Source organism: Suncus etruscus, chromosome 4 (assembly GCF_024139225.1).
Source record: "Suncus etruscus isolate mSunEtr1 chromosome 4, mSunEtr1.pri.cur, whole genome shotgun sequence".
NCBI classification, from domain to species: domain Eukaryota; kingdom Metazoa; phylum Chordata; class Mammalia; order Eulipotyphla; family Soricidae; genus Suncus; species Suncus etruscus.
In genome coordinates this window covers 146841496-146860065 of record NC_064851.1, presented here as the reverse complement: position 1 = coordinate 146860065, position 18570 = coordinate 146841496, and the positions used below count along the sequence as shown (strand labels likewise).

The 18570-nt window shown below is 41.5% G+C and overlaps 1 protein-coding gene across 2 annotated transcripts in view; it reads left to right on the top strand.

Annotated features, from left to right (window-relative positions):
• NSD3 (nuclear receptor binding SET domain protein 3) overlaps window positions 1–18570 on the top strand; it is a 133748-nt gene that overhangs the window by 52941 nt on the left and 62237 nt on the right. For both annotated transcript variants that reach the window (XM_049771797.1, XM_049771798.1), the window contains exons 3-6: window positions 5810–5881; window positions 6643–6805; window positions 12173–12327; window positions 17925–18440. In XM_049771797.1, coding sequence (XP_049627754.1) covers window positions 5810–5881; window positions 6643–6805; window positions 12173–12327; window positions 17925–18440 — 906 coding nt within the window. The remainder of the gene's footprint in view (window positions 1–5809; window positions 5882–6642; window positions 6806–12172; window positions 12328–17924; window positions 18441–18570) is intronic.

The window sequence follows — 18570 nt, the reverse complement described above, 5'->3', positions numbered from 1 at the left end:
CATAAAATATTCAAAAGACATACGTGTCCATTTTATGTCTTTTGAAATAGTTGGGGGTTAGGGGCTGGGCGGTGGCGCAAGAGGTAAGGTGCCTGCCTTGCCTGCGCTGGCCTTGGACGGACCGCGGTTCGATCCCCCGGCGTCCCATATGGTCCCCCAAGCCAGGAGCAACTTCTGAGCGCATAGCCAGGAGTAACCCCTGAGCGTTACCGGGTGTGGCCCAAAAACCAAAAAAAAAAAAAAAAAAAAAGAAATAGTTGGGGGTTGTTAGATACAATGCACGGCGTCAGTCTGTGATTAGGATTGTGCAGTACTGAAGTTAAAAAGTCTAATGTGGGTTACTGATGGTTGGGGGGTGAGAGTTAAGGAGTAAAAATGAGCTTTGTAGGGGTGTGCGAAAGGGCAGAATACATAATGGACATTCTGCATGTGCAAAACATAACTTAAGAATAGGGAATACTCTTAATATATACTGTATATATATGTTTATGAATATATATGTATATATACATATATATGTATTATATATAATATATACTGTTTTGAACACGTAGACTGGTAAGAAATTGCCAGTGACATCCTTAGTGCAACCGAGCAAATCTCAGCACACCCCAGTTAGGACCCACCATTTCTGGCCACCTGGGCTGGCACCCAGGGAAGTCCTGGAGGCTGGGGGCAGAAGAGGGGACGGCTGTGGGCCTATCAAGGCTCCCAGCACACCCAAGTTAGGGAGAAGGCCTTCGACATGGGGTCTCCCCAAACCCCATGTCAGCTAGAGCTAGCCTCCAGATCAAGAAAGGATTCGGTAGAGAGCAGAAAGCCAGGATCTGCCCGCCCTCTACCCTGTGTCTTTCCCACCCTAGTGCTCGGGGAAGGGAGGGGAAAGCTTGGGACCCCATTCAGGCGGGACCACCTGACACCCAACTTGTCTGGCCGCCTGGGCTGGCACCCAGGTAAGGCCTGGAGGCCAGGGGCAGAAGAGGGGACGGCTGGGGGCCTATCAAGGCTTCCAGCACACCCAAGTTAGGGAGAAGGCCTTCGACATGGGATCTCCCCAAACCCTGTGTCGGCTAGAGCTAGCCTCCAGATCAAGAGAGAGAGCCTGAAGATCAAAAGAAAAAAAAAAAAAAAAGAAAATAAAAAAAAAAAACAGAAAAAAAAAAAAAGAAAAAAAAAAAAAGAAAAAAAAAAAAAGAAAAAGAGAGAGAGCCGGAAGCCAGAATCGTATTTGTGTTTTATTTAATATCTCTCCCCCTTGCTCCTTAAGGATAGGAAAGCACATATGTTTCACATTTAAATACTCCATTTTTTAAAAACAGTGTCTTGAAAGTAATAGGCATTGAATGACTTCTTGATTCTTGGAGTTTGATATATTCATTTGACTTCTTTCCCAGCAGTTGGATGCTCCCCTTTACCTACCCTTTACAAAAATTCTCTTATAAAAATTTTTAAAGTTAGTGTCTTGAAGCCCTTATTTTTTTTTTTTTTTTTTTTTTTTTTTTTTTGGTTTTTGGGTCACACCTGGCAGTGCTCAGGGGTTATTCCTGGCTCCAGGCTCAGAAATTGCTCCTGGCAGGCACAGGGGACCATATGGGGCGCTGGGATTCGAACCGATGACCTCCTGCATGAAAGGCAAACGCCTTACCTCCATGCTATCTCTCCGGCCCCTGAAGCCCTTATTTAATTGAATTCATGTTCTATTTATTTTAAATGCATACTTTTAGGGACTAGAGAGATAGTACAGCAGATAAGGCACTTGCCTTGCGTTGCAGCTGCCTGGGTTCGATCCCCAGCATTCCATAAGGTCCCCCTGAGCCCACCAGGAGTGATTCCTGAGTGCAGAGCCAGGAGTAACCCCTGAGCACTGCTGAGTGTCATCTCCCAAATGAAGAAAAAAATACAATTTTTTGGGGGGGCCCATTCCCAGCAGTGCTCAGGATTCACCAGGGCTACATGTGACAGTGCTGGGGGTTAGTAGCAGGCATTTAGTGTTGGGATCAAACCCAGGCACATGCAAGGGATGAACTCAACCCTTTGAGCCATACCCCTGACCTGCAGAGTATTTTAAATAGGTACAGGAATTTGCAGCTTATTTTTAGTAGCATAGAACTAAATTAATTGATTTAAAAGTGGCCTCCCTTTTCTTAAGAAGAAGGAAAAGCTTTTATTGTGGTTTGCAACCTGTCCTTTATTTTTAAGGAATGGACATTTGTACAGGCAGGAGAAAGCTCAAGCTTTCACTATATTTGTGTGTGTGTTGGGGTGGGGGGATGAGTGAGGGTTAGGGAAGTAGCTCAAAGGGCTGGAGAAATTGACCTGCATATTGGAATTTTTGGTTAGGTCCTGGGTATTGCATGGTGCCTAGAACACTCCCAGGAATAACCTCTGAGCACTGAGCAAGAAATTGCCTCCAAGTATGCCTGAGGATGGCACAAAAGCAAAACAAAAAATACACAGGAAAATACAAACAAAATGGGGGAGGGTATCTGAATAGTATTTACATGGGTCTTGAAAAAAATAAAACAATTTAGAATAAACATGTGCTGTATTTTTGGTGTGTAGTTTTCCTATAATGTAAATTATTGTAGTTATTCAATCAATTTAGCTGCTTTCAAGGTAATGAAACAGGAGGGGCAAGAACAGAAGGTGTCTGAGTGAATTTCTGCTTGTTTCTTCCTGCAAACACTGTGAAAGATTAGAATATTTATTTGTGGGGGTCGGAGCAATAGCACAGTGGTAAGACATTTGAATGCCTGGTTCGAATCCTGGCATCCCATATGGTCCCCTGAGCCTGCCAGGATCAACTTCTGAGCGCTGCCAGGTGTGCCCAAAAACAAAACGAAAAGAATATTTATTTGTGTGGCTCAACTTAAGTGTCAGGTAGTCTCGTCCCTTAGCGCCCTCTCAGGTTGTCTTGTTCACGGTTTCCACTCACCCTTCTTATGTCACTTACCAGTCTTGATTTTTTAGCTACAATGATCATTCTGGGTATATCCTGCTGGCCAGGATGAGCATATTTTACGGGTTGGGGAAGGTCTGATAAATAACAAAATAATTTGCTTTTTGCAGAAAATACAAATACATAAAAGTATAGAAGATTTGACATTTTCCTAATTTATTCCCCAAAAGTAACAATTTGATATACAATATTTTGAACACATTAACTTATTTCCAGACTATCTTAAAGATACATAATTTTATTTGTGGTACTGGATATTGACTCAAGGCCTCACAATGTAAGCAAGTTGTTTACCTCTGAGTTATGCCCCTGATCTTGTTTTCCACTTTTATTATCTTTTGTATTGCTTTTTTTTTTTAGTGTAGGATAGTTTACAATTAAAAATAGGAAGATGTTGATAGCGTAAGTTCTGTAGGCTCCTAAAGTTGAATTTCAGAGTGCACATATTTTGGGGTTTGATAGGCATTTCACATTGTTTTCAAGAACTTGTAAAAATTAATTTTAAACAACATATTTATGTTTTATCTTTATAAGTATAATATTTACTATACACAATTTAAGAATACAGAAAAACTCACAAAAATCAATGAACTATTCCATCACTCAGTAATTTTTATGTCTTTCTATGCCTTTTCTGTGCCTATAAAACATTTTTCAACGCTGGGATCATACTATATAAAGTGTTTTGGTATTATAGCTTTCAGATACTGTTTTTCTCTCTTTTTTGGGGGGGGGGGTGTCACATCGGCAGTGCTCAGGGGCTACTCCTGTCTCTACGCTCAGAAATGGCTCCTGGCAGGCTCAGGGGCCCATATGGGACACCGGGATTTGAATCATTGTCCTTCTGCATGCAAGGCAAACACCTTACCTCCATGCTATCTCTCCGGCCCCATATACTATTTTTTATGTCATTTAAAAGTCATATGATTACTGTTCTGTTAAACCATAGTTTGTTAAACAAACCATAGTTTGACATTTGCTCTTTTCCTAGTATGCTATATCTTTGTTCTTTTACTTACCATTTCCTTTTCTGTTGATGTTATTTTGAAGACTGGGGGTGCATGAATGCATGGTTGTGGTGCTTGCACTCTAGTTGTGGCATGCTTGCATACTTGATGATCAGGCTCAGACTCCTTGCTGCAGTGCTAGAACGTTTATCTATTTGTTTGGTTTTTGGGTCACACCTGGCAGCGCTTAGAGGTTCCTCCTGGCTCTACGCTCAGAAATTACTCCTGGCAGGCTCGGGGGATCACATGGGATGCCAGGATTTGAGCCACTGACCTTCTGCATGCAAGGCAAATGCTTTTCCTCCATGCCATCTCTCCAGCCCCAACTGTGAAAGATCTCTAATCTACTTTGGTCAGAATAAAATTTTTTAATCTTTATTTAAACACCGTGATTACAAATATGATTGTAGTTGTATGATTACAGTCATATAAAGAACGCCCCCCCTTCACCAGTGCAAGATTCCCACCACCAATTTCCCAGATCTCCCTCCTCCCCAACCCCTTAAACCTGTACTCAAGACAGGCTTTCTACTTCCCTCATTCATTCACATTGTTATAATAGTTTTCAGTGCAGTTGTTGCTCTAACTGCACTCATCACTCTATGTGGTGAGCTTCATGTCATGAGCTGCACCTACATGGGTAAATGGGGGGAAATAATGGTTGGGACTGAGGCAGTAAATGATTAAAATGAGCTTTGTAGGGCAGTATCAAGGTCACAATACAAGATGGATATTATGCATATATAAACTATATGCATATAATACTATCAATATATATTGTACGCGTGGGGGCACTAGCCCCTGCGTGGTTTTGAAATAGAGACCAAGGAGAATAAATTTCCAGTGACTGTCCCAAAATAAACCAGTGCTAGAATGTCCCGCCATCCTTCCAAAGCGCATTCCCATTAGTGTAGGGAGAGGTAGGGGGAAAGCCTGATGACCCCTATAGAATCCACCTGGACCGGCGCCCCCGGAAGGCAAGGAATCCAGGGGAGAAAGGGGGATGGCTGGGGGCCTGCCAAGCCTCCCAGCGCTCCCCAAGCTAGGGAGAAGGCCTCCGGCATGGGGTCTTCCCCAAACCCCATACCTGGCAAGAGCTGGCCTCCAGAATCAGAGGAAACTGGAAGCCAGATATCTGCCCACCCTCCTCCCCATGCACCTCCTCCCTGGAGTATGGAGGGACGGGGGAAGCCTGAGGACTGCTAAAAGTCCACCTGAACCCACTTAGAAAAAAATTTTAGGGGCTGGGGAGATAGCATGAAGGTAGAGTGTTTGCCTTGCATGCAGAAGGACGGTGGTTCGAATCCTGGCATCCATATGGTCCCCTGAGCCTGCCAGGAGCTATTTCTGAGCATAGAGCCAGGAGTAACCCCTAAGCGCTGCCAGGTGTGACCCAAAAACCAAAAAAAAATTTTTTTAGAAGTGAATTTGTTCAGTCTCAAAAGTTGAAGAATTTTCATGTTCCTTATCTAGTTACTTAGAAAAGTTAGTTAAAAACCAAAAATCAGTTTGACTATAAAGTAAGTTTGGAAGGAGACAGGAAAGGTAATACAATGGGTAGGGTGCTTGCATTGTATGTGGCTGATGCAAGTTCAATCCTGGCACCCTGATGGTCACTGCAGTCCTTCCTGCCAGGGTTGTTTGCTGAGCAAGAGTCAGGAGTAAGCCCTGAGCATAAGCAGTAAAAAATAAGATCTATACTTACAGTGTCAAACAGGTGATTTTAAAACAACATGTATTATATAAGTTATACCCTTACTCTTTATATTAGTTAGCTATTTAGTTTTCTTTGATTCTTTTTGTGTGTGATTCTTTGATTTTGACATTTTGTTCTTTTACCTAGAGACCAAATGAGAGGACTGACTCTGTATCAGAAAAGCCAAGAGAAGATCCAGTCTTAAAGGAAGAAACCCCAGTGAGTTGCTTTAATGAATACTAACTACAAGCATGATATAAGATGAGAAAACAGTGATTAAAGTGCAGCACACTTGACATGTTATTACAGTTTTATACTTTTTGGTTTAGAAGTTCTTTTTAGGGACCAGAGAGATAGCATGGAGGTGGGGTGGGGATTGCCCTGCCTGCAGAAGGGCGGTAGTTCAAATCTCGGCATCCTATATGTTCCCCTGAGCCTGCCAGGAGCGATTTCTGAGCATAGAGCCAGGAGACTCTTGGGCACTCCCAAGAGTTCTTGTGTGCTACTTCCTTCCTAATGTTCAGGAGACCACATGGTGCCAAGGATCAAAGTGGAGCTGTCTGCATGCAATACTGTACTATTTCACTTTCCCCAAACTTATTTTGTACATTAGGAATAAGGCTTAATATATCCCCTTTTCTCTTCTTCCCTTTGCTAAAGATAGACATCAAAGAATATATATTTTAGGATAAATTTTACATGGTTAGCATATTTTATGTATTTTGTGCACAGTTTCTATTGTTTTGGTTTTTTTTTGTGTGGGGGGGTTTCACACCCAGCGGTGCTCAGAGATTACTCCTGGCTCTTCACTCAGAAATCACCCCGGCAGGCTTGGGGGACCATATGGGATGCTAGGAATCAAACCACTGTCCATCCTGGGTTGGCTGTGTGCAAGGCAAACGTCCTACTGCTTTGCTATCTCTCTGACCCCAGTTTCTTTTTAAAATGTTTTTCTGATATTTTATGGCCTTTCATTATAGGTTCAGCCAGTATTATCTTCTGTTCCAACAATAGAAGTATCTGCTGGTATTAAGTTCCAGGTTGGTGACCTTGTCTGGTCTAAGGTGGGAACCTATCCTTGGTGGCCTTGTATGGTTTCAAGTGATCCCCAGCTTGAAGTTCATACCAAAATTAACACAAGAGGTAAGAAAATGTATAAAATTGGAAATAAAAGCAAATAGTAAATGCTGTATGTGAATATGACAATGCATATAGAATATATAATCTGGTAAACCTATCCTTGGTGGCCTTGTATGGTTTCAAGTGATCCCCAGCTTGAAGTTCATACCAAAATTAACACAAGAGGTAAGAAAATGTATAAAATTGGAGATAAAAGCAAATAGTAAATGCTGTATGTGAATATGACAATGCATATAGAATATATAATCTGGTACCAATATGCCATCTTATCGAGCTGATAGCCTCTGCAACTGACATAGTCCCTGTTTTCCATTTTAATGCTCTGCATTTGTTTCATTATTTCTTCATACCTTTTTTCCCTCCCATTTCCTTATTTCAAAAGGGCATAAATCAGACTCATAAGAATTCCAAAAGAAAGGAGCTGGATAAGTAACTGTTTTTCGTATATGAACTTGTTTGGAAAAAACTGGGATATGGGGCTCACACACAATGCTCAGGAATCCAAGAGGGGTTTGGGGAGGGCATCAGTTCTGGTAATACTTGGCTTGGCAGTGTGATGCCCAGTGGTGTTCAGTACCACCAGGATTATGCCTGGCTATGCTCAAAAGTCTGTGTTGTTTTGGAAATGGAATTCAGATTTAATACATCAAGACATGCACATGCACAAATTATTTTGTAGAGCCAGGCTCTTGAAAATTTTTATTTTATTGATTCCTGTGTGCAGTAATGTTTTTTGTAGGTGGAGTATGGGAGAGTGACCCCAGGCAATTTGATCATATGCCCCCCGTGCCATACATACTTCTAGGAGTGATTCCTGAGCATAGAGCCAGGAGTAAGCCCTGAACACAAACACAGACGCACGCACGCACGCACGCACCACATAAGGTATACGTTATGTATATACATACATAATTGTGGGGTTTTTTTTTGCTATTATGACAACATTCAATAATTGGTGAGTTAGGAGCAGTATGGTATCTGAAACCATTTCAAGAAACTTTTAGGGTACAGAGAAATAGTACAGTGAGTAAAGGACTTAACTTGCGTGAGGCCAAACTATGTTCTATCCCCAGGCATCACATTTGGTATCTCAACCTCTCGAAGAGTAATTACTGAGTGCAGGTGTAGGGGTAATCCCTGAGCATCACAATGTGTGGCCCAAAACCCAATAAAATAATAAAGAAATAAAGAAATTTCTGAGGCTAATCTGTGTTTGTTGTGCAGAGGTTCACTCCTACTGGTGCTCCAGAGCAGCCTGCTGCTGGCAATAGAACCTGGGCCTTCCACATGCAGAGCTTGTACACTTGCTCTTCTAACTTCTTTCCTCATCCGTCTAGAAATTTTATACATGCTGTTAAAAATTCATTTTTGTCTTGCTCTTTAGTACATATTTTGGTTCTTATAACACTACCTGTGCAAACAGGCTACTATACTAGGTAGTTAGTTACTCTGGCAGTGTTTGAGGTCTTATGCAAAGCATGCACTTAGCCTCATTGAGTTATTTCTCTAGTCACTATCTTGCATATAAAATGGGTCTTTTACCTTTCATGATTTTGTAGCATACATTTGCCATGTAAAAAAATATTGGGGGGATACTTTGGTGGGCCCATGCAAACGATAATTGCCACACTAACATTGTTTTTACAGTGCTCCTTTGACTCTAAGAAACCACTAGTAAAAATATCTGGAACTGCAAAAAAAAAAAAAAAAAAAAAAAAAGGTTTACATTAGTGTTAACATATATGCTTTTAGTTACACTAGCATTCTGGGGGATAAAGGAGGGAGATAAGGGATATATGTTTGGAAACAGGGATGAAGGGGGACAACACTGGTGGTGGAAAGGCCCTCATTTATTGTCACTATGTACCTTAAAGATCACTGTGTAAGATTTGTAATTCACCTTGGCCACAATAAAAATAAAAATAAAAATATTAGGGGGCTGAAGCCATATAGCCTTGCATGGGGCCAACACAGGAGGATCCCCAGTCAAATCCCAGCATCCCACATGGTCCTCCGAGCCTGCCAAGAACGACTTCTGAGCAGAGCCAGGAGTAACTCCTGAGCGCTGCTAGGTGTGACCCAAAAACCAAACCAAAAAAAAAAAAAATTAAAAAAAATATATATTCACTATGTAATGCTTCTAATAGTTACTACTATATAGTTTGCTTTAAAAACTGACATGCGGGCCCAAACGCACAGCGGCGTTTGCCTTGCAAGCAGCCAATCCAGGACCAAAGGTGGTTGGTTCGAATCCCGGTGTCCCATATGGTCCCCCGTGCCTGCCAGGAGCTATTTCTGAGCAGACAGCCAGGAGTAACCCCTGAGCACTGCCGGGTGTGGCCCAAAAACCAAAAACCAAAAAAAAAAAAAAAAAAAAAAAACTGACATGCACATCAACACAAAATTATTTTGAAGATACATTATTAATATTATCACTAATATTAATAGGAACTTTTTTATTTATTAGAAAGTTTAAAATACTTATAGGGGCTACTAGTAGTTTTTCAAAGTTCTAAATTTTGTAAGATTCTTTTTTTTTTTTTTTTTTTTTGGTTTTTCGGCCCACACACATTTAATGCTCAGGGGTTACTCCTGGCTAAGGCTCAGAAATTGCCCCTGGCTTGGGGGGACCATATGGGACGCCGGGGGATCGAACCGCGGTCCTGATCCTTGGCTAGCGCTTGCAAGACAGACACCTCACCTCTAGCGCCACCTCGCCGGCCCCAATTTTGTAAGATTCTACTTTAGTCTAATAAAAAGTTTTAAAATGTTAGGCATCTTGAGTTATAATACTATTAATGGGAAGCATTTTATGCAGACAATGGTATAATGTCACAGCCTCCACCAGTGTTCCTCACCCTCACCTCAATTCCTGTCCTCTATCCCTGCGCCATAGTAACCTCAGTTCTGTAGATCAATTTCGGTTTTATTCTTAGAAATGAACACCCTTGGGGCTGGAGAGGTGGCGCTAGAGGTAAGTTGTCTGCCTTGCAAGCCCTAGCCTAGGACTGACCTTGGTTCGATCCCCAGGCGTCCCACATGGTTCCCCCAAGCCAGGAGCGATTTTTGAGCTCTTAGCCAGGAGTAACCCCTGAGCGTCAAACGGGTGTGTCCCAAAAACCAAAAAAAAAAAAAGAACACCCTTGGCTGATCTTTTTTTCTTTGTTTTGAAGTGCCAAGACTTGTTTTTCACTTTCAAGGAAATAACTTGCCAAATGTTCAAGTTCAAACAATTGCATTTTTCTGTTGTTCAGTTTCAAAGTAGCCGGGGCACCTTGCAAATCAAAAAATCTTGTATTTCCAAAAAAAAACAATCATTTTTTTGTTTCTTTTTTGTTGTTGTTCATTTTGTCTTTTTTTTTTTTTTTGGTCATACCTGGCAGTGTTGGATGCTGGGGATCAGCATCAGGTCAGCCACATGCAAGGCAAATGCCCTGCCCACTGTGCTATCACTCCAATTTCTCAAATCAAAAAATCTTAATGTTGGTTTCTTTTTTCTAAAATATAGATCATACTTCAGCATACAGAGTGCTTTGTGCATGTTTTCCATTTTATTACATAGACTTAAAATATGTATTCAAGGGTTGAGGATCAATCAAATTAATTTTTCTGCTGTGTTAAATATATTTAATAAGACATTTTTGAAAAGAGCAAGTTTACTATGGTAAAAATTTGACACTTGTATAATTTGGTGTCTCTCTTTCCTGTTTGTGATAAGATGCCAGTAGATGTATCCACCATTGTTCTTACATTATTAAGTGCATAGTGAAAAAAGACTATATCATGGTATTATTATGAAAATAGTGTTTTTTTACTTCATGATATACTAATAGAGTCTCAATGGCCATTCCTCCACTAGTTGTAGGTCTGTGTAAATAACTTTTTGTTTTTGTTGTTTTTGTTTTTGGGTCAAACCTCTGTATGCAGGGGTTTCTCCTGACTCTGCACTCAGAAATTGCTCCTGGCAGGCTCGAGGGACCATATAGAATGCCGAGAATCAAACCCAGGTCTACCCTGGTTCTGCCACGTGCAAGGCAAATGCCCTACTGTTGTGCTATCGCTCCAGCCCCTATAACTTTATTTTTTTTATGAAACAAGATATATATATTTGTTTTGCTTTATTTTGGGACCATACACAGTGATGCTTAGAGGTTACTGCTGGCTCTGCACTCAGGAATTAAACCTGATGATACTCAGAAAACCATATGGGATGCCATATGGTCAGTTGTGTGCAAAAAGTGCCCTACCCAGCACTATATTATCTCTCTCTAGCCTGGAAGCAAGATAGTTCTGTTTGTTTTTAGTTTTGTTTTGTTTTTGGCCACACCTGTGCTCAGGGGGTACTCCTGGCTCTGCTCTCAGGAATTATTCCTGGCTGGTTTAGGGGATTCTAGAGAGTGCTGGGACCTGAACCCGAGCCAGCCTTGTGCAAGGCAAGTGCACCACTAATGTGTTGTACTATTGCTCCAGTTCCACAAGCAGTTTTATTTAAACTTATTTAGAGGGGCTGGAGTGGTGACACAGTGGTGCACATGGCTGACCAGGATGGACCTGGGTTTGATCCCCAGCATCCCATACGGTCCCCCAAGCCAGGAACGATTTCTGAGTACATAGCCAGGAGTAACCTCTGAGCCTCACTGGGTGTGGCACAAAAAACAAACAAGCTAACAAACAAAAATTTATTTAGAAAGATGTGAAGAGTTGGGGATGGAAAGATAGCACAGTGATGTGTGCCTTGCAAGCAGCCGATTTAGGACCTAAGGTGGGTGGTTTGAATCCCAGTGTCCCATATGGTCCCCCATGCCTGCCAGGAGTAACCCCTGAGCACCGCCGGGTGTGGCCACAAAACCAAAAAAAAAAAAAAGATGTGAAGAGAGAGAGAGAGCACATATGTTTTCAAGAGAGAACACAAGCTTTTCCAGAGTGGAAAAAGGCAAAGAGACAAGAAAGCATGGTACATGTTTAAGGGAGAACATAGACTTGAAGAGTCCATCGCTTTATATAGAAAAGCAGTTCACCCAGTAGTTGATTTTTAGGAGTTTCTCTCAAGAAACTATATAGTCTGATTCATTTGTAAAAAAAAAAAAAAAAAAGACGTGAGACAAATTAAATTGTATAAGTAAGGTAAAATATTTGATAAGCACAGAATTTCTGGTTTTTATTCTCTTAAAACGTGCTAATTTTAATTACTTGAAATAATTTTTACAGTAATAATCAGTGGTGTTATTGGTAGGTATTAGCTTATATTTTTGGACAGTGCATGCACATTTAATAGAAGAATATTAGAAAGCTTGGATTAGATTCAGGATTTTGGCAAAGTGTGTTTATATGCTTATATTTGAAAATATTAATAAGATTTTTTATTTGCAGGTGCCCGGGAATATCATGTTCAGTTTTTTAGCAACCAGCCAGAAAGGGCGTGGGTTCATGAAAAGCGGGTACGAGAGTATAAAGGTCATAAACAGTATGAAGAACTATTGGCTGAAGCAACCAAACAAGCCAGCAATCACTCTGAGAAACAAAAGGTAACTAACAACATTATAGTTAGGTTAAAAGGCATAGCTAACAACCTAAAAGCAAAAGGTAAATAAATAAATAAATAAAAACCTATTAATATGACCAATAAAATATGTATTATAAAGTATTTAGTAGATTTTTTTATAATTGAATAAAACATTATTTAAATTTTACTTTATTTTTTTTTTTATGTTTATTTAAACACCGTGATTACAAATAGGATTGTAGTTGTATTATTACAGTCATGTAAAGAACGCCCCCCTTCACCAGTGCAAGATTCCCATCACCAATTTCCCAGATCTCCTTCCTCCTCATCCCATCTACACCTGTACTCGAGACATTCATTTCTACTTCCCTCATTCATTCACATTGTTAGGATAGTTTTCAGTGTAGTTGTTGCTCTTAACTGCACTCATCACTCTATGTGGTGAGCTTCATGTCATGAGCTGTACCTACCAGCCCTCATCTCTCTTGTCTCTGAGATACTGTTAAAAATGCCTTTCATTTTCTTGGTGTTTTGTTTTGGGGCCACACCCAGCAATTGTCAAGGGTTACTCCAGGCTCTGCACTCAGTAATCACTCCTGGTGGGCTCATTTGACCAAATGGGGTGTTGTTGGGGATCAAACCTGGGCTGACTGTGTTTCTAAGGAAAGCACCTGACCTGCTGTACTGTTGTTTTGGCCCCAGGCTTTATTATCTTAACCTCTTTAAGTTTAATTTTAGTAAATTATTTTCGTGTTTCATGGCATTTATATTATAATTTAATTAAAAATGAAGTACTTGCTTCTTGATCCCTCTTAGTTCTAATAGAGAAGTATATAAAGTGTTAGTAAAATAAGACTTGCTAGGGATTATTTTCCTATTTTCCTTTTTTTTTTAATCATTCATATAGTTCCTTTATTTTTAAGTAGGAGAATTTTCCCTTTTCACACACACTATTAATTTTGTTACACACACATTGGTGGTTGTACTTGCATGTAGTGTTTACCAGGTTGCACCTCCTGGCCTGGTGCCAACATATCTTTTTAATTCCAGTATTCACCAGGGGTCATGCATGTGTATTGCATGTACCTGGAACACACCTTACAGCAGTGAGGCCAGATATTACTGATAGCACAGAAGAATTACATTGTGCTTTATAATCAAGCTACCTGACACAGAAAGCAGAGCTGTTGAGACTATTTTCAGCACATGTGGAGGTACACGTATTGAAATCACAGCTTTAATGTTTTCAGGCAGGCACTTTTTTTTGTTTGTTTTTGTGTTCGGGTTACTCCTGGCTATGTGCTCAGAAATTGTCCCTGGCTTGGGGACCATATGGGATGCGGGGGGACTGAACCATGGTTCTTCCCAGGTTAGTGTGTGTAAGGCAAACACCCTGCCATCTACGCCACCACTCTGGCCCCATGGCAGGCACTCTTAAGAGACTGAGCTATAGGGGCCCGGAGAGATAGCACAGTGGTGTTTGCCTTGCAAGCAGCTGATCCAGGACCAATGGTTGGTTCGAATCCTGGTTCCCATATGGTCCCGCGTGCCTGCCAGGAGCTATTTCTGAGCAGACAGCCAGGAGTCACCCCCGAGCACCGCCGAGTGTGACTGAGCTATAGCCTCTGGGTCTCTGAACGTAAAAATTCAAAAAATATTTGGTGAGGAGCCAGAGAGATAGTACAGTGGGTAGTATGCTGTCTTTTACAAGGCTGACCTGGATTTGATCCCTGACACCCCAAAGCCCATCAAAACAAAAAAAAAGAAAAAAAGAAAAAAAAATGATGAAAGAAATAGGAGATGGCTTAAGGACCATATGCTTTGCATGTGGAAGACCCAGTTTTAATTTGAGTACCACATATTCCCTTGAGCACTGCCAGGAACAATCCCCAAGGATCATGTAGCTCCAGACCAGAAAAAAAAATTTTTTTTTGGTGAGTATCTACTGTGAGAGAGGCAGTGCTGTGATATTTTATATATGTATATATATGTGTAATATTGGATATATATATATTAATTGGTATAATTGTTATAATTTAAATGTAGTAGGGTGGTTTTTCTTTTGAGGGAGAGGGTGTCCTATGAGTAATTCTCAGGACTTTTGGCTGTATTCTCAGGGATCACTCTTGAAGGGCCCAGATGATCATATTGGGTATCAGGGATCAATCCCGGGTTTGGTTGAATACAAGGCAAGCACCCTAACTCTGATCATAAATGAGATAGGTTTTATCTTTTTTTGGGGGGGTCTCAGTGAGAACTCTGAAATTGCTCCTGGTGGGCTTGATGGTCCATGTTTGGCTCTGGAGAATAAACCCAGATCAACCATGTGCAAGGCAAGAGCCTTACCTGCTGTATTATCATTTTTACTCAGGGGTTACTTCTGGCCCTGTGCTCAGAAATCACTCCTGGAAGGCGATATGGGATGCTGGGGATCGAACCTTAGTCTGCCATGTGTAAGGCAAATGCCCTACCCACTGTGTTATTGCAGGTCCCCTGTACTGTCTTTTAGATGCAATTTTGGGGTGGGAACAGGAGGAGTTTGGGACCACATTGGCAATTTGGCAATGCTCAGAGCTTACTCCTGGCTCTGCACTCGGAGATCACACCTGGTAGGCTTCAAGGACCATTATGGGGTGCTGAGATTTAAACCTGGACTAGCCACTTGTGAAGCAAGTGCCCTACAGCTGTACTATCTCCCTTGCTCCTGCAATTCTTTCTTTTTTTAATTTTTTTTTGTTTGTTTTTTTGGGCCAACCTGTTTGATTCTCAGAGGTTACTCCTGGCTAAGTGTTCAGAAATCACCCCTGGCTTGGGGGGACCATATAGGACACCGGGGGATCGAACCGTGGTCCTACCTTGGCTAGCGCTTGCAAGGCAGACACCTTACCTCTAGCGCCACCTCATCGGCCCCATGGCTCCTGCAATTTATAGTTTTAAAGATGAGAAATTAAAATAGAATCTAGATTAAGTGGGTTGAAACAGAAAAGCTTAATTGGTTCAACTAAGGCCTCAAACCCAAGAAAAAAGTTTGACATAGTTGAAAAATTTAGATTTGAGGAAGGGCTGACCAAGCAATGCTGAGGGAACAAGGGATCATTTCCTTTGATTCTCAGCCAACAAGGATGGTGTGAGGAAGCAATGCTGTTTGAACCCTGCAGTGTTAGGGATTACTGGGTCACACTGGATATGCTTGAGGGGGTCCTGAGGGCCATAATTAGTGGTTAGAGAGCCATATGCTACTGTGGATCAAACCAGGGGCAGCCTGATACAAGGTATTTTGTCTTGGGTCAGAGAAACAGGGATTAAGGTGCTTGCATGCACCTAGACTTGAGAATTTTGACATGAACTTTTGATCATCTTTTTGATTTTTGTTGTGGTGTGTGGCTGCAGGTAGAGATGGGATTTGGTTTACACATTGCAATACTCAGGACTACTTTTGATTCTGCTCAGGAGTGATCTCTGGCTGTACTTGGGACACCATGTGTGGTGCTGAGATAGAATCAGGGTTGGCTACATGGGACGTAAGCACCTTACCTCCTGTACTGTATCTCCTGCCTCTGAGTTATTTTTTCAAACATTTTTTGTTTTGAGACCTTAACTATTGGTGCTCAGGGCTTCTGGCTCTGAGCTCAGAGATCACTCCTGTTTGGCTTAGGGATCATACAGTGTTCCCGGAGACCATTCCTGGGCCAGCCATAAGCAAATCAAATTTATCACTCAGGTCCCTGGTCAAGATTTTTTTTTTTTTTTTGGTTTTTGGTTTTTGGGCCACACCCGGCAGTGCTCAGGGGTTACTCCTGGCTGTCCGCTCAGAAATAGCTCCTGGCAGGCACGGGGGACCATAAGGGACACAGGGATTTGAACCTTAGGTCCTGGATCGGCCGCTTGCAAGGCAAACACCTCTGTGCTATCTTTCCGGGCCCCCTGGTCAAGATTTTTAACTTGATCAGTTCTAATGTGGATCTCTAACAATCCTGAAGTTCTATTTTTACACTTTTAAAAGGGTACATTTTATTATGGAGGATTTTGACTAATTTTTATTAAATTTTAACAATTTTACAGATTTATCCATGAGAGTTCAACAAACCTATATCCTCTGATAGATTCACTAGTTAACTTCTGGTAACTTCAGTCTAGCCCCCTGGGTAATTCCTATAATTGTTTGGTTATCACACATACCTTATCTTCAGAGATTTATTTTTTCTCTTTGGCTTATTCATCCTCTATAAACCCTGGATGTAGAGATCTGTCATCATGATGCAGGTGTAAGTTTATTCATGCATTCCGCTCAGGGGTTACTCCTGGCTATGCGCTCAGAAGTTGCTCCTGGCTTCTTGGGGGACCATATGGGACGCCGGGGGATCGAACCGCGGTCCGTCCTAGGCTAGCGCAGGCAAGGCAGGCACCTTACCTCCAGCGCCACCGCCCGGCCCCAATTTCCTGCTTTCTTGTGTCTTGTCAACTTTCATGACTTTCTTCTTCCTCTTCCATATATCCTATGTACATTAGGAAATAAATAGCAGCACAGTTTCAAGTCTTTGTCTTGTTTTTGGGTTACACTGAGCAGTGCTCACGGGTTACTCCTGGCTCTGCACTCAGGAAACACTTCTGGTGGACTTGTTGAACCATATGGGATGCCCGAAGTTGAACCTGGGTCAACTCATGTGTAAGGCAAATGTCCTCTCCATTGTACTATCACTCAAGCCCCCTAACAGCACAATTTCAAACATTTCCTTTCTACTTTTTAGCTTTGCTCTGGTCCCTATAGTATCTCTGACTCCTATTTGGCTTTTTGTTTTTTGTTTTGTTTTTGACTCACACCCTGCAGCGGCCCTCAGGGTTACTTTTTTGGCTCTGTGCTCAGAAATCTCTACTGGTAGGCTTGGGGGAACCATATGGAATGCCAGGAATTGAACTGGGGTCTGTCCTGTGTCTGTCTGACCATCACTTCAGCCCCCTCTGACTCTTAGTTTTGATATGCTTGTTTGTGGTTTTGGGGGGGATCACATTCTTGGCATTCAGAGGTTACTTCTTTTGTTGTTGTTGTTTTTTGGGCCACACATTGCAGCGCTCAGGGGTGACTCCTGGCTATGCGCTCAGAAATCACTCCTGGCTCCAGGGACCAAATGGGATGCTGGGGATCGAACCTACTAGCTGCATGCAAGGCAATTGCCCTACCACTGCACTACTACGCTGTCTCCCAGAGGTTACTCCTAGCTTTGTGCTCAAGGATCAATCCTGGCAGGGCTTGGAGATTGAATCCAGGTTGGCCTCATGCAAGACTAGCAGCGCCCTACTTGTTATACTATCTCTGACTCTTATGGTGTTATTTTCAAACTTGATGCTAAACAAAAAAAAGAACACAACACAACACAACAAACTTGATGTTGTTAATGGCCACTAAAGTAATAATTTCTGTAATCTTTTCTTTGCCCTTATATGAATTAGTTGTGGGATGTCATAGTTAGAATATTTTGTTTATTCATAAAAAGAATCCGAAGATATTTTTGTACAACCTGAAGGATTAATAGGATCCCATAGTAAATGCTTAGTGATTTAAGTGTACCTATTAGATTATAGGCATGTTAGTAATACCCAAATCTTTTTTTTTTTTTAAAGATTCGGAAACCCCGACCTCAGAGAGAACGTGCTCAGTGGGACATTGGCATTGCCCATGCAGAAAAAGCATTGAAAATGACCCGAGAGGAAAGAATAGAACAGTATACTTTTATCTATATTGATAAACAACCTGAAGAGGCTTTATCTCAAACGAAAAAGAATATTGCCTCTAAAACTGATGTGAAAAAGTCTCGAAGACCAAGATCAGTGCTGAATGCTCAGCCAGAACAGACCAATGCAGGGGAGGTTCCCGCCTCTCTATCAAGTACTGAAAATCGAAGACAAAGCCAGAGGCGGCACACGAGTGTGGATGAAGAAGAAGCACCTCCTGTTAAAATTGCCTGGAAAACAGCAGCAGCAAGAAAATCTTTACCAGCTTCCATTACCATGCACAAAGGAAGCCTGGATTTGCAGAAGTGTAACATGTCTCCAGTTGTGAAAATTGAACAAGTGTTTGCTCTTCAGAATGCTACAGGAGATGGGAAATTTATTGATCAATTTGTTTATTCAACAAAGGTACTTTTCCAAGTTTCTTAACAGTAAACTTTGGCATCATAGTGAACAAAAGCTCAGGGCCATAATTTAAATATCCTTTGTATCCACTGTATTTTTAATGTTCACTTACTCTTAACAATAGGGTGAAAAG